The 13548-nt window shown below is 53.7% G+C and overlaps 7 protein-coding genes across 7 annotated transcripts; 4 read left to right on the top strand and 3 right to left on the bottom strand.

Annotated features, from left to right (window-relative positions):
- Positions 1 to 601: 601 nt before the first annotated feature.
- Positions 602 to 2624, top strand: M409DRAFT_18445 (uncharacterized protein; the record flags this gene model as incomplete). Its single annotated transcript, XM_033804499.1, has 3 exons — positions 602 to 1864; positions 1915 to 2029; positions 2110 to 2624. The coding sequence occupies 3 exons, from the start codon at positions 602 to 604 to the stop codon at positions 2622 to 2624; spliced, it is 1893 nt and encodes a 630-aa protein (XP_033672219.1).
- Positions 2625 to 2677: 53 nt separating this feature from the next.
- On the bottom strand, positions 2678 to 3202 carry M409DRAFT_18444 (uncharacterized protein; the record flags this gene model as incomplete). Its single annotated transcript, XM_033804498.1, has 1 exon — positions 2678 to 3202. One exon carries the CDS (start codon positions 3200 to 3202, stop codon positions 2678 to 2680), a length of 525 nt encoding a protein of 174 aa, XP_033672218.1.
- Positions 3203 to 4317: 1115 nt separating this feature from the next.
- On the top strand, positions 4318 to 5869 carry M409DRAFT_63660 (uncharacterized protein; the record flags this gene model as incomplete). The annotated part of the gene is made up of 2 exons (XM_033815701.1): positions 4318 to 5016; positions 5072 to 5869. 2 exons carry the CDS (start codon positions 4318 to 4320, stop codon positions 5867 to 5869), a joined length of 1497 nt encoding a protein of 498 aa, XP_033672217.1.
- Positions 5870 to 6080: 211 nt separating this feature from the next.
- Positions 6081 to 8282, bottom strand: M409DRAFT_63659 (uncharacterized protein; the record flags this gene model as incomplete). The annotated part of the gene is made up of 2 exons (XM_033815700.1): positions 6081 to 7948; positions 7979 to 8282. 2 exons carry the CDS (start codon positions 8280 to 8282, stop codon positions 6081 to 6083), a joined length of 2172 nt encoding a protein of 723 aa, XP_033672216.1.
- A 431-nt stretch (positions 8283 to 8713) lies between these two features.
- M409DRAFT_63658 (uncharacterized protein) lies at positions 8714 to 9646 on the top strand (the record flags this gene model as incomplete). Its single annotated transcript, XM_033815699.1, has 1 exon — positions 8714 to 9646. The coding sequence occupies one exon, from the start codon at positions 8714 to 8716 to the stop codon at positions 9644 to 9646; it is 933 nt and encodes a 310-aa protein (XP_033672215.1).
- Positions 9647 to 9987: 341 nt separating this feature from the next.
- On the bottom strand, positions 9988 to 11742 carry M409DRAFT_18440 (uncharacterized protein; the record flags this gene model as incomplete). Its single annotated transcript, XM_033804497.1, has 4 exons — positions 9988 to 10677; positions 10738 to 10975; positions 11028 to 11278; positions 11332 to 11742. The coding sequence occupies 4 exons, from the start codon at positions 11740 to 11742 to the stop codon at positions 9988 to 9990; spliced, it is 1590 nt and encodes a 529-aa protein (XP_033672214.1).
- A 521-nt stretch (positions 11743 to 12263) lies between these two features.
- M409DRAFT_18439 (uncharacterized protein) lies at positions 12264 to 13528 on the top strand (the record flags this gene model as incomplete). The annotated part of the gene is made up of 2 exons (XM_033804496.1): positions 12264 to 12683; positions 12737 to 13528. 2 exons carry the CDS (start codon positions 12264 to 12266, stop codon positions 13526 to 13528), a joined length of 1212 nt encoding a protein of 403 aa, XP_033672213.1.
- Between the last annotated feature and the right edge of the window lie 20 nt (positions 13529 to 13548).

Here is a 13548-nt window from a genome sequence, read left to right as displayed (position 1 = left end):
GATCAAAGCACGGTTGTGGACCCACTCGGCCGTAATGTCGGACATGTTGCCAAAGCAGCCACCACACCCTGAATCTCGGTGCAATCGACACATAGGGATGGCCATACGTGCAGTCTGAAGAGATTTTCTCACATCTCGTAGTCCGGTTAGGTCTCGGGAAGTTCTTGAGCAGCGCTCACGCTCACTTCGATCGATATCAGAAGGACTTGGCGGCGACATCATCCAAAAGCCCTTCGTGAGTGCGATTCATGGGGAACTCAAGTCTGGATGCCTGTAACGGACAAGCGAGATAATGGGCCGCCGAAGTAGTGTCTTCTGCAGTCTGTAGCCACGGAGCAAACCCGAGGACATCATATCAACCAGTCGGTGGCCGCTGGTTCCGAATTGACGATTTGGTGGTGACGATAGCGCCGTCTTCTCGATCACGTCGAATTGCGTGGCAATTGGCACTGATAAGATACTGTTGTCCAATGGCTCCTAGACTTGGTGGTGCAGGCGGTGGTATATCATGGTGATGACTCCCGAGTAGTCCCCAGGAAATGGTATTCGTGTTTCATTCAGTTTTTCTCCCAGGCTCATCCCTCCTCAACTCATCCCAACCATGTCAGTGCTTCCCGGGTCTCCCGCAATCGAGCCTCCCACGGGTCAGGTAGACGAGCTCGTGGCTGATCCTGAGGATATCGACAAGATGATCCAAGACGACAAGCACACTGGCGTGAGACAACGTCTTTGGGGGTTTCAAGCCCGACTTGATCCCTCTGTCACTCTGGAAGAGTATATGCACTGGGCGGATGTCGAGAGGGAGATGGAGGAAGAAGAGTTCCGGCACTACAAGGGCATCGACACTGTCGGTGGTGGCCTCGTGGCATCACTCAAGAATTTCTTCGGGAGAGAGCGATCCAACGATACCCAGACCATCTACGGCAACGCTCCCACAGTGCCACACTCCGAGAAGAGACTCCCACTGGAGAAGGACACCAATTCCAGTGATATAGAGAGTCCGGTCAGACCCGCCGCCCCTTCCGCAAGTCATGAGTTCGACGCCGAGTGGAGAACTGCTGTGAGGGCCCTTCGAACTGCCAGCTGGGGAGGCGTCTTCTACCTCATTACCACAGATATTCTTGGCTGGAGTCAGACCCCCTATGTCCTAGCCAACACAGGATACGGCCTCGGAGTCGGCATGTTTGTCCTCATGGGCCTCGCAGCGGCAGCATCTGGATGGATGATATGGAAGACATTTCTGGCCCTCGACTCGTCACGCTTTCCGGTATTGAGCTTCGGTGATCCCTTCTTCCGCCTCTTCGGCCCAAGGGCTCGTCATGCCATCAATTTTGCCCAAGGTCTCCAAATGTTTCTGAGCGTCTGTGTCCTTCAACTAGGCCAGACGAATGTTGTGGCACAGCTCGGTGAGAGTGCAAATCTATGCTTTATTGTGTGCGGTATCATCGCGCTCGTCGTGGGCATGGCCAGTGGATATCTGCGATCCCTGAAACATCTCAGCTGGCTGAGCAACGCTGCGGTTTGGCTCAATGTCGCTACATTCATCATCGTTTGTGTTGCTGCGGCCAAGTACGGACCTGATCCAGTGCCTCAGGTCAACGGCGGGATATTACCCAAATCATGGGCGAAGAATCCCGCGCCTGTGAAGACGTTCATTGGTGTACCTCCAGCGAGATACCAACCCACCGACACAGATCTGTTTGCGGCAGAGTTCAATGGCATCAACAGCATCGTCTACGCCTACTCTGGCGCAGTCTTGTTCATCGCATTCATGGCCGAGATGCGCCATCCGATGGACTTTTGGAAGGCGGTGTTCTGCGCCCAGTTTTTCATATGTGTGGTGTACAGCTTCTTTGGCGCTTTCGTGAGTCCACTCATTTGTCCTTCCGAATGTGTCGCTGACAGACCTTCAAGGCATACACATATTACGGCCAATACAGTTATTCTCTAGTCAATCAGGTCGTTCAGCCTCTTGGCCTTCAAATCGCCGGCAATGTGCTCACCTTGATCACAGGGTGGCTCGCTATTTGTAAGTGTTCCAATGCCAGGCTACATCCATTGGAGGTGCTCGATGGCGTTTGCGTTGGCCGTAAGCTGATGGTTGGCCAGTCTTGTACTTCAATGTGGGGCTCAAGATGGTGTATCTGGAGATCGGTCAAGAGTTACTGCATCTCCCACCAATCACCACCACCAAGGGCAAGTACATTTGGTGGATCATAGGTCCCATCTACTGGATCCTCGCCTTCGTGGTGGCGATGTCTGTCCCACAATTCAACGCCTTCACTAACTTCGTCGGTGGACTGTTCAGCCTGAACTTCACCTATTCGTTCGCCGGGATGATGTTCACTGCGCTCAAGGTCCAGCAGTACGGGAAGCTCCCAGGAGAAGGGTTCGATCCAGCCACCGGCGTGACAACCCGACATGATGGTGGGCCAAAGCGATGGATGCGCGGGTTCATGAAAGGGTGGAAATTCACTGTGCCAGCCCTCATCTACACCTGCGCTGGACTGGCGGCGTCGGGTATGGGGACCTGGGCAGCTATTCTGGCCCTCCAAGCGGCATTTGGCCCGGGCGGTTCTGTGGTGACATCCTGGACATGCACGAATCCATTTTATACCGGCTGATCTCGGACCGGCGATGGTGGTGGAGCTGTTGGTCGTGTAGTGTGGACCCGCGATCAAATGTTATCATCACCTTTGATGTTCTTCCCACATGCCATGAGCCACTGTCCTTCGACTCTTCGAAATTCCACAACACAGACACTTCTCCTCGTCAGCTTTGGCGAGACTAGGGCCTGGTTTGCGAAGACCTCCGCCATGCCTGCTATAGGGTCGATCTGAATAGACACGTCCAAAACCTCGACTTTCAACTTGGGGTCGCCGAACAACTTCTTTCCTAGCTCGAGATATGCGTCCAGTCCGACTACCTGCTCACCCCCATATGCAGTCTCGAAGGTGAAAGATGGCAATGCAAAGCACCAGGGTTCCTGAGAGCGCTCGAACTGTCTGTCGTTGTGCGCCGCAGTGACCTGGTAATACATTTTCGCCAGAATCTTTGCTATGACATCTTTGGAGCCGGTGTCAGAAAGATCCCCGAAGTCCTCACTGGACGCACTGGGAAATGTGGCGGCAGGTATCTTGTAGACATGGATTCGCTTCGTATGCTCGTACTCCCAAGGCCTCAGGTCGCGTGAATAGTCCATATTCCAAACTCATGATTACGACAAGGCGGTCGAACGAAGTACGTGAGCTTTCAGCCCCATGCTGTTTCTTGGCGCTGACGCAATGAAATGCCTCAGGCATGACCACTCTATTCACCTACAGCATCACGTGGGCCGGTTAGCGAATTCTGCATTTTCAGACTTGCCCTCGCTGGATTTGCAATTGAAAACACAACACGCTTCTTCGCACGTCGACTCCTTATCTTAGCGATTCCGAGGCCAGTCACTTGCTGCAATACCGAGCGACATTGTTGCGATTGGACAGAGACACGACAGGCGAATCAGAGGTTGCGACTTCAAGCCACAAAGATAAGGGATTTGAACCACGTCTACACCACCACGCATTCACCCATCCTGTCATGGAATCTTTGGGGTCTCGAGAGCTTAGCAAGGCTTGTAAAGTGGGCCATTTCGGTGCTTGTCGTGGTTAGCACGTGGTCGGAAAGCTTGCTTTGACCGACTTCATCACCGAGGGCACGCGTTCGGGCATTGTCGTGGACGAATCTACTATTCGCATGGCCCTTCGAGTGGCCAGAACGACTACTGATTGAGTCCTCGCACAAAGTGGGAATACACGCGAGCTCTTTACTCAACGAGAGGAGGATTCACTGGTACCATCCTCGGATCATCTCCAGCACTGCAGTCGTACACCTCCAAGCTCAAGTGGTTATAGTACCGCCGCCTGCCACCGACACGATGTACTGATAAGAGCCTCGCACGCCATTCGCACGCCCAGCGGAGTCTTCTCGAAAGGGCGATGCTGCAAGCGAATGGCACGTCTTTAGCGAGACCAAGGATTGCTTCCTGCGATCCCAGTGGCTGCTCCGACAACCAGGCCATGGCGAAGGTTATGCGGTACGGCGTCTGGCGTGATCTGGTCGAGATGGTAGTTCACACCTTCCACGTGGAACCGACGGCCAGACGCAAAGCACAATCTGTCAGTCACCTCGTGCTTGAGCCATTTCCGTCCCGCCGCCTCGGTGGTGCTATAAAACCGGGACCGTGCAGCTTCCATGTGCTCTTGCTGTTACTGAGCTGCTCTTTCCTAGCTCTCGTCTTGCGCCTGCCGTTCTCCCCAAGGGCATCATCAATCGACCATGTCGGATCTCACATCAAGCACGCCAGATTGGTTGGTGCAAGGCGACAATGCCTGGCAGCTCACTGCTGCGACGCTCGTCGCTCTCCAATCCATTCCCGGGCTGGCTCTCATCTATGCTGGGCTTGTCAAGAAGAAGTGGGCCATCAACAGCATGTTCATGGTCTTCTACGCCTTCGCCATGGTATTGATTTGCTGGGTCATATACGCGTACAAGGTCGGATTTGGAGAGTATATGCTGCCGTTTGCAGGTCGGCCAGGCCCAGTATTGACCATGAAGTACGAACTGGAACAGAGCAACCTCCCCAGCGCAGGCGTCATGCAGAACTACCCAAAATCGACCATGATCTACTTCCAGTTCGTATTCGCGGCCATCACACTGGTCCTCATAGCCGGTGCTTTCCTGGCCAGGATGGATCTCCGAGCCTGGATGCTTTTTGTGCCGCTATGGTTGACCTTCAGCTACTGCATCGGCGCCTATTCGATCTGGGGAGGAGGCTTCCTCTTCAAGTTGGGCGTCATCGACTACTCTGGCGGATATGTCATTCATTTATCCTCAGGAACAGCCGGATTCGCTGGGGCGTATTTCGTCGGTCCTCGTTTGAAACAGGACCGCGTCAACTTCCAGCCGAACAATGTCGCTCTTGTGATGGCCGGCGCAGGGATCCTCTGGGTGGGATGGAATGGTTTCAACGGTGGTGTGAGTGGCTCAGTCAATCGTAGAACAACGGGGATAGATCTGACCAAAAATGTAGGATCCTTACGCCGCCTCTCCAGACGCAGGAGCCGCCGTCTTGAATACCAACGTTTGCACAGCGATGAGCATGCTCACGTGGACTCTCATGGACGTCATCTTCTACCGCAAGCCCTCAATTCTTGGCGCTGTGAACGGAATCATCACAGGACTCGTCGCCATAACTCCAGCAGCAGGTGTTGTGACAGGCTGGGGAGCCATCATCTTTGGGGCATGCTCGGGTTCGATCCCGTGGCTGTCGATGAACCTGATGGGCAAGAAGTGGAGACTGTTCACTCACTATATCGATGACGCGCTGGGTATCACACACACGCACATGGTCGCTGGGTTTCTGGGCGGTTTCTTAGTCGGCATTTTTGCGGATTCAGAGGGATGCGCTGCCTTTGGTCTCACGAACCGAGGCGGCGCAAAGGACGGGAATGGCAGACAGGTGTGGGTGCAAATTGTTGGAGGCCTTTTCGTCATCGGCTGGAATCTCTTCTGGACGCCCGCTATCCTGCTATTCATCAAATACGTCTGTCGCATCCCTCTGCGCATGACGGAAGAGCAGCTTCTCATTGGAGATGATGCCATCCACGGAGAAGAGGCATATTGTTTCAACGATGATGTGGTCGGCCTGGAGCCATCGATCACCGCGCGAGAGCGGGCGGCGGAAAAGATGCACCAGATTCACAAGGGCCATGATTACGATCCAGAGCCGGCCATCCTCGAAGGGAGAGATATCGAAGCTCAGGCCAGTAGCGAAGAAGGCCGGGTCGGTGGTGTTCGACCGGACGAGAGCGGCCTGAAGAAGGATTAGCTGTTATTTGAGAGAAAGTGAATAGTTTGAGGAATAGCCCGCTTCCACAATGCCACCGAAATGCTGTTGAGCACTCACTTGAACGTTTATCTACATCCTCACTTATACCTCACCTCACTGGAAGCCTTGCCTGAAGTATCACTTCCAGGAACTCGGACAAATCATCACGAAACCGCTCGACCAAGTCCTCATCTGGCATGCAAGAGCTCGCTCAAGACTGAATCGACTGCGGATAGTACCACTCAAAGTCGGAGTTGTTGAAGCCGAAAAGTGCATCATCGACGCTGCCGCAGCCGCCGCTCTGCAGAGACAACTCGTCGTACTCATTGACCCACTGAGCATTCGGTATATTAACAAGACCAGTCTCGGCCGACCGTGCGAAGGGCATGTCGTTTGAGGAGGGATTCATCTGGCCGTAGAGGCTGGTCTGTTGCTCCTGCATGAAACTTTGGATAATGGCGTCAACGTTCAAGTCTGAAGGGAAGCTGCCAGCGACCAAAGTAGGCTCGGGGCGGACCTCACTTGGTTGTGGTTCAGGCACGAGGTTGTCGTCCTCGTTGCCTTCGTTGCCTGGCACTTGACTGTCCGAGCTGCTATTTGATCGTGCCGCGTCGCCACCTTGGCAACTGCTGCCACTGGCGACGGCAACGTCCATTTTCTTCATCAAATTCTTGATGACCATCGAAGCCTTTCTCACTGCCCAATTGGTTGCAGAGTTCTGATCAAAAACGAAGAGACACGTCTTGAGGCAATCGTGCGCTTCTGACGCTGATGCACGTTTCGCAGCAATGCGTACATGGACTGTAGCAGCGACATAAGTGGCATACGGTATGAGGTATGGTGCTCGGCGTACCGAGAACGCATGATCGTATAGTCGGACAAGCTTGACGATGTTGGTGGCTGCTTCGGCGCAGGCCACGAAAGAGGTGACTGCGATCGAGGGTGAAGTCGAATGGAGATGTCCATCCGAGACAAACGGCCGATGGAGAAGCACACGAAGGACGTTCCACATTGCCAGCAACGAAAGGACATGTGGCGGTGGGATGTGCAAAGACTCGGCGGATTTCGAGAGGTCGAGATGCAGATGTGCCGGGAGTTGCGTTTTCCACTCCTGGATACTGTCTTCCAATGACTTCAGGTCTTCGATCAAAGCACTGGCCGGCTTCTTCGTCCTCTCCTCCCGGTACATCTTGTTGAGGATGTCGGTCAAGATGATGCAGAGCTTGCACAATTCCGAAAACGTAGAAACGCTGTAGCTGGCCGATCCCATATACTTATTATCGCTGGTATATGCAAATGGCTGCCAATGCTCCAGCTCTTCATAGGTATCGAGGAACTGGATTGGGACTTGGCAATCTGCTGCCTGCAAACTTGCAGGTCTGCCTTGATAAAGGGATTGCATCTTGTCAATCACGAATGCAGACCAAAATACTCTTCGCCGAATCTCAATGTCTTCGTCAGACAATCGCTGGAGATTTGGCAAGGCGGTGGCATCTACGTGCAAGCCGAGATCAATGATCATTCGGAAAGCCGTGCCAGCATATACCCAAGATGCGCTCTGTTCATCACCAAGTGCAAAAAGCGAATTACTCATCTGCAGCAGGGCCTGAATAGTCGTGACCTGACTGTGATCAAGCGCAGGCCCAAGCAGGTCTCGCACACGATCCCGAAATCGCCATCCAGCCGTTCGGACATCCGTAGGATCCTTCCTGATATCTAGGCGAGGACTAAATTTCGACGCTCCATAGTAAATAGCATTTAGAAGGATCTTCGAGAAGTACGGTCCACCGCAGGCCATGTCACGCATGAAGGCTGGGCGGTAGGTTGCCTGGTAAGCATGATGCTGTCGATTCCAATGGAGATTCAGAAGATGCAGGCCGAGCTCAGGATCGACTCCGTCAAAGTCCAGCTTACCAGCACGGGCGTTGATACTTTCGAGCTGTCTTTGTTCTGCGGCTGCAGCCAGGAGCAGCTTTGGCATCCATGCCTCTCGCTCAGAAGACAGCCAGGGACGATCTTGTCGTCTCGCAGCGGCATCATCGAATAGCGTGCTCGTAGGACCATGGTATGTCGAGGCGTCTCCTATAGAACCAGGTGTGCCTCCCGTACGAGTGGCAGAAGAAGTATTGACTGGTCTTGGGAAGGTTGGAGCCACCGGACTTGGCGACTCGCCGTGTTTTGGAAGGGGGTCAGTCGAAGTCGGTACGACATTTGATCGTTGATCTTCATCCCCATCATTAGGTAACGTCTGAGTAGGGGTCGACGTCTGCTGTCGCAGTCGTTTATTCTCCTCCCTCAGCTGCTCCAGCGCCGCATTCGTCGGTCTCGGTCTCTGCCGTGTCGCGGTATAAACGCATTCCTGGGCGTGGATCTCACAGTTCTTGCATCTCGGAATATCTCCGGTGCATTTCATCTACACGTTCGTCATCAGCCACACGATCGCCTTACGGGACCAGAACATTTGCCTTCCGATGCCGGCAGTATGCGCATGCTCGCTGAGCACGGCGGACCCGGCGCTGCGCGGAACGTCCGGCATTGTATGATGGAGTCTGAGGAGTGGGTGTGTTGGTTTCGAGCGATGTCTGCGGTGTATCATCAGCCATCTCAGTGGAACGGAAGTAACGAGGCAGACGGCGAGAGAGAGGCGGGCAGCGGAGTGATATGGTCCATGGACGATCGCGGCAAGTCAGTTGCCGCGGCAAATCTGAGTCCGAACTTCGGAGCACAGCCTTGTGCGAAGCCGCTCACCTTGCCGCTTTGCTCACCAGCGATAGGGGTGCATTCGAATCAACAAAAGACACATGAGATGGAGGTGGTCCCGTTTCTCATTCACTTTCAATCAACATGGCTCAAGCTACGGTCACGACAACCAACCTGACACCAAGTCCAAGGGCGGGACTGGAAACTCCAAAACGAGCTCCGAAGCAAGCGCAGAACTCACCACTAGTTTCCCTTATAGCAGGTGCTACCGCCGGTGCAGTTGAGGCCTCGATCACATACCCATTCGAGTTCATCAAGACTAGATCCCAGCTCCGCTCAAATGGTCAATCTGCAGGCAAATCTCCTCTCTCGGTCCTTCGAAGTACGATAGCACAAGATGGACTCTTCGCTATATACACGGGATGCGGTAGTCTTGTTGCTGGCACCGCACTCAAGGCCAGTGTGCGATTCTTCACATACGACAGCATCAAGCAAATGCTTTCAGACGATCGAGGCAAGCTATCTCCAGCTCGAGGCATCTTGGCAGGAATGGCAGCCGGCGCCGTCGAGAGTGCTGTAGCAGTCACACCAACAGAACGGATCAAGACAGCTCTGATCGACGATGCCAAAGGTGCCAGGAGGTTCAAGGGCACGACGCATGCCATTGGCCTGTTGGTACGAGAACAAGGCATCCAGGGCATCTACCGTGGTCTCCTTAGCACGACAATCAAACAGTCAGCGACGTCTGCAGTCAGAATGGGATCATACAATGTACTGAGAACAGAGTATCAGGAGCGTCTCGGTGCACCACAAGCTGTAGGAACGTTCGCCATCGGGGCAGTGGCAGGTACTATTACCGTCTATGCGACGCAACCATTCGATACGCTCAAGACAAGAGCTCAAGGGGCACAGGGCGAGGGCATGTTGGTCGCAGCTCGATCGATATTACTTGATGACGGTTTCAAGGGGTTCTGGAGAGGCAGTACCATGCGACTTGGCCGGCTCGTCATGTCTGGAGGAATTGTGTTCACCATCTACGAGCAAGTGGCTGCGCAATTAAGAGGTCTCAAGTGGTAGCATGTGATGGCATTAGCGATACGGCGTTGGGAGGGGTAGCGATCAATTGCATTTGTTCTTGCATTTCAGTAAAGCACCGAGTCAGACCATAGACCATTTATTGGGTGTAGCAAGACAGAACGACCAAGGACGTCTGACAACGTCCTCGCCAGCTCCACTGGAGTAGCTAATCGCGAATCCCGTGTTGGAGTGATTGCACAACTGAGACCCCAAATCTAAACAGAAGCACGAGGGAAAACGAAGAGCATAATGAAGTTATGAAGAGAGTTGCAGGAACAAAGGCGAGGGAGGCTTCAAACGAGGATTCAAACGAGGGCTATATTGAAAGCTTCTATATATCTCTACGAAGTATCCGATTTCATCTCAATATGCGCAACAACCCCATCCACCGCACTCTTCTCAACATCCAGTCCTCCCATACCATCCACTCCCCCTCCAACACCAACCCCAAACAGAATGTCCATCTCCTCCAAACTCAAGCCCTTCGTCTCCTGCACGAAAAAGTACACAAAAGGTATCGACAGCGTGATGAAACTGGCAAAGACGAAATAGGTCCCGTAGCCGATATCGCTGATCATATACGGAACACTCCTCGCGATGACAAAGTTCATGAGCCAATGCGTCGCCGTGCAGATCGCCATGCCGATGCCCCGGATCCGGAGAGGGAAGATCTCGGCGCAGTAGATCCAGGGGATTCCGGCGTAGGAGAAGCAGAAGCCGACCGCGAAGATGTAGATGAAGACGGCGGCAGCGTAGCCTCCTGCGCTGAGGTGCTGGGTGGATGAGGAGGTTGTGGGTGCGAGTTTGACGTAGGCGCCGATGAACCACATTGCGAAGCCCATGACGATGGAGCCGCCGATGAGCATTTTTGTTCGGCCGACTTTGTCGACGACGAAGTACATGGCGATGACGACGGCGACAAGGCGGACAATGCCGTAGATTCCGGTTGCGTAGAGGCCGGTGGTGGAGCCTGTCAGGCCGATTGATTTGAAGATCCTGGGAGAGTAGTAATTGATTGCGTTGGATCCGGCCTAGCAATGAAAACAATTAGCAAAGTAATTATTTGCATTGGGTCTCCTTCTCAGTCTTACCATCTGCATGAAGATGAACATGACAACGCCAATAGCAATTCGATTACGATGACCCCTGCGAGACATCTCCTTGAACTGTGATTTGAAGCCGTGTCCCGGCTCCAGGCGTCTCCCCTCTTCAATCTGGTCCACTACGTGCGTGATCTCTTCCTGCAAATACGGGTGGTCTTCGGGTAGGTTTCGTAGTTTCGCCAGTCCGGCGACGGCCACCTCTCGAGAATGGGTACGAGCAAGCCATCTGCCTAGTCATTAGCAACGCACGAAAGAACGTTACATTCTATGATGCTTACCTTGGAGACTCGGGCACGAAGAACATCCCAATGATGAGCAGGCCTCCAGGGATCAGCTGCACTGCGAACGGAGTGATCCATTGAGAAGCGTTGGCCGGCATATTCTGACTGACTCCGTAGCAGATCCAGAAACCGATGCAAGTTCCAGTCTGGACGCTGATCTCGTATAGACCAACAAGTCGGCCTCGAATCGAGGGCGGCGCCAACTCTGCGACGTACAGTGGTACTAGTCCACTGGCTGCACCGACTCCCTGCTCATCGTCAGTACCGAATCTCTGAAAAACTCAATGCATGCGAGACTAACCAGCCCTCCAATTGCCCGTCCAACAAACATGACCGACTCAAGACCATGGCTCACAGTCTGCATGAGTGATCCAATACAGAACACGACACCAGCAATCATCAGCGCCGGTCGTCGTCCCAACTTGTCACCCAACGGAGCAGCCGCCAAAGCCCCAAAGAAGCAGCCCGCCTGGAGAAGCGAGACAATATTCGCCGCAAAGCTATCCTCCCTCCCTTCAGACGCACCAACCAACCCAAAGTCCCTCTGGAAAGGCTTCAACGTGATCGTCGTCCCTATAAAAGCCAAATCATACCCAAAGATGAAAGCTCCCATCGAAGCTACGAGGGAGATGGCGTAGACGCGAAAGTTGAAGATCTCCATGGGGGCTGGGACGGCCATCGTGATGGCTGGGCCATGTCGAGCTGGCGCCATGGTGAGACTTGTTGGTACAATAGCGTGGGGGGAGAAACACCAACACGAGCAAGGTCAGAGTTTGGACGGTGTATGTGAAGCGTTCTTGGATGAGCTTATATCTGTTCCCAGCAGCATGGCAGCCATGTGGAGACCCCGTGGCACAGTAAGTGCGGAGAGCAGACGAACTTGTCGAGACACCGTGTCGATCCGGGTGATACTTTGGGAAGGATGCATGGCTGAGGGGTGTAGTGACCATTTTGCGGAAGAAGAGTTGCCGCGGGAGGTGAGCTGCCATGGGATCTCGAGGTTCGTGCGGCAAACTTCATGCCAGCCTGGTGTCTCGTCATGGGGACACCGAAATCGCAAAATAACGCTCTATTTTCGAACGAAGCAGTGCAATAAAACACATTGCCGTCCTCAAGATGCCGAGCCCAGCAGACTCCGTCAGAACTCTGCATCAGTTGTGTCTCAGTTTCTTGAAAGACTCGGGAGAATCAATACCTACTCACCTATTCACAGCGCCTTAAGCATCCCAAACAATGCCATCAGTACTTCAAGAGCCTCGCCCAAGAAGCACGCATGCTACCACCTACGCCACACGCCACAGCCTTCCCGCAGTATGGATGCGAGCCGGAACGTCCAAAGGCCTCTACATCCATCGCCAACACCTTCCCTTGGATCAAGCCGAATGGACACCCATACTCCTCCGAGCAATAGGCTCTCAAGATTCCGATCCTAGGCAGCTGAACGGCATCGGAGGAGCGACGTCGACAACATCAAAAATTGCAGTCGTATCCATGTCGAAGCGAGCGGGGATTGATGTCGAGTATACTTTCGTCCAATGCGCTGTTGGTGTGGCGAAGTTGGATTTTACTGGGAACTGTGGGAACATCGCCAGCGGTGTCGCTCCGTTCGCGGTTGATGAAGGCTTGGTTGCGGTAAAGCCTGGCCAGAGGGAGGTAAGTTACAACTCCTCTCCTGACGAGCGATTCCGTATCTGATGACGAAGTAGGTCTCCGTCCGCATCTTCAACACCAATACCTCGTCAACTCTGATCTCCACCATCTCTGTGGATCCCTCAGGACATTTCCTCGAAGATGGCGATTACCGAATCCCAGGTGTAATGTCACCGGGCAGCGCCGTGCAGATGGCGTTCACCAAACCAGCAGGATCCATGACCGGCGCGCTTCTGCCTTCGAAATCGCCAACCAACATTCTTCAAGTCCCCTCGAAAGGTCGAGACGCTTCTATCCCGATCCTGGTATCAGCTGTCGATGCCGCGAATCCATTCATCTTCGTGGACAGCTCGAGTATGCCAGATTGGTACCATCAGGCGGGATCTTTGAGCCAAGAGTCACTTTCCTTCATCGAAGCGATTCGACGGAGAGGTGCCGTGCTCATGGGCCTTGCGAGGGACAAAGAACAAGCGTCTCTAACGCGAGGAACACCGAAGATCGCCGTGCTTTCACCATCCGGAGCCAAAGACGGCCGCACCGAAGTGACATCCTTCAGCATGGGTAAGGTGCACAGCAGTTTGCAACTCACAGGTGCAGTATGCTTAGCCAGTGCCGCTTGCACAGAGGGGACAGTTGCCCATCGCATCCGACAAAAAGGGGCAGCTCACGACAAGTTGACAAGAAGAGATTCGCCCCACGACATCACCATCCAGACCGTACCACTGAGACATGCCGGCGGCGATATGGACGTCGACGTGCGGCTGGCCAGCAACGGAACAATAGAAGACGTGACAGTATTTCGAACGGCAAGAAGATTATTCGAAGGGAAAGTGTACTACCTGATGTGAGCTTCAGGTCATTGTAGATG

The sequence above is a fragment of the Zasmidium cellare genome (assembly GCF_010093935.1).
Source record: "Zasmidium cellare ATCC 36951 unplaced genomic scaffold M409scaffold_5, whole genome shotgun sequence".
NCBI lineage: Eukaryota > Fungi > Ascomycota > Dothideomycetes > Mycosphaerellales > Mycosphaerellaceae > Zasmidium > Zasmidium cellare.
The sequence above is the reverse complement of the archived record's forward strand: the minus strand, read 5'-3'. Positions and strand labels throughout refer to the sequence as shown.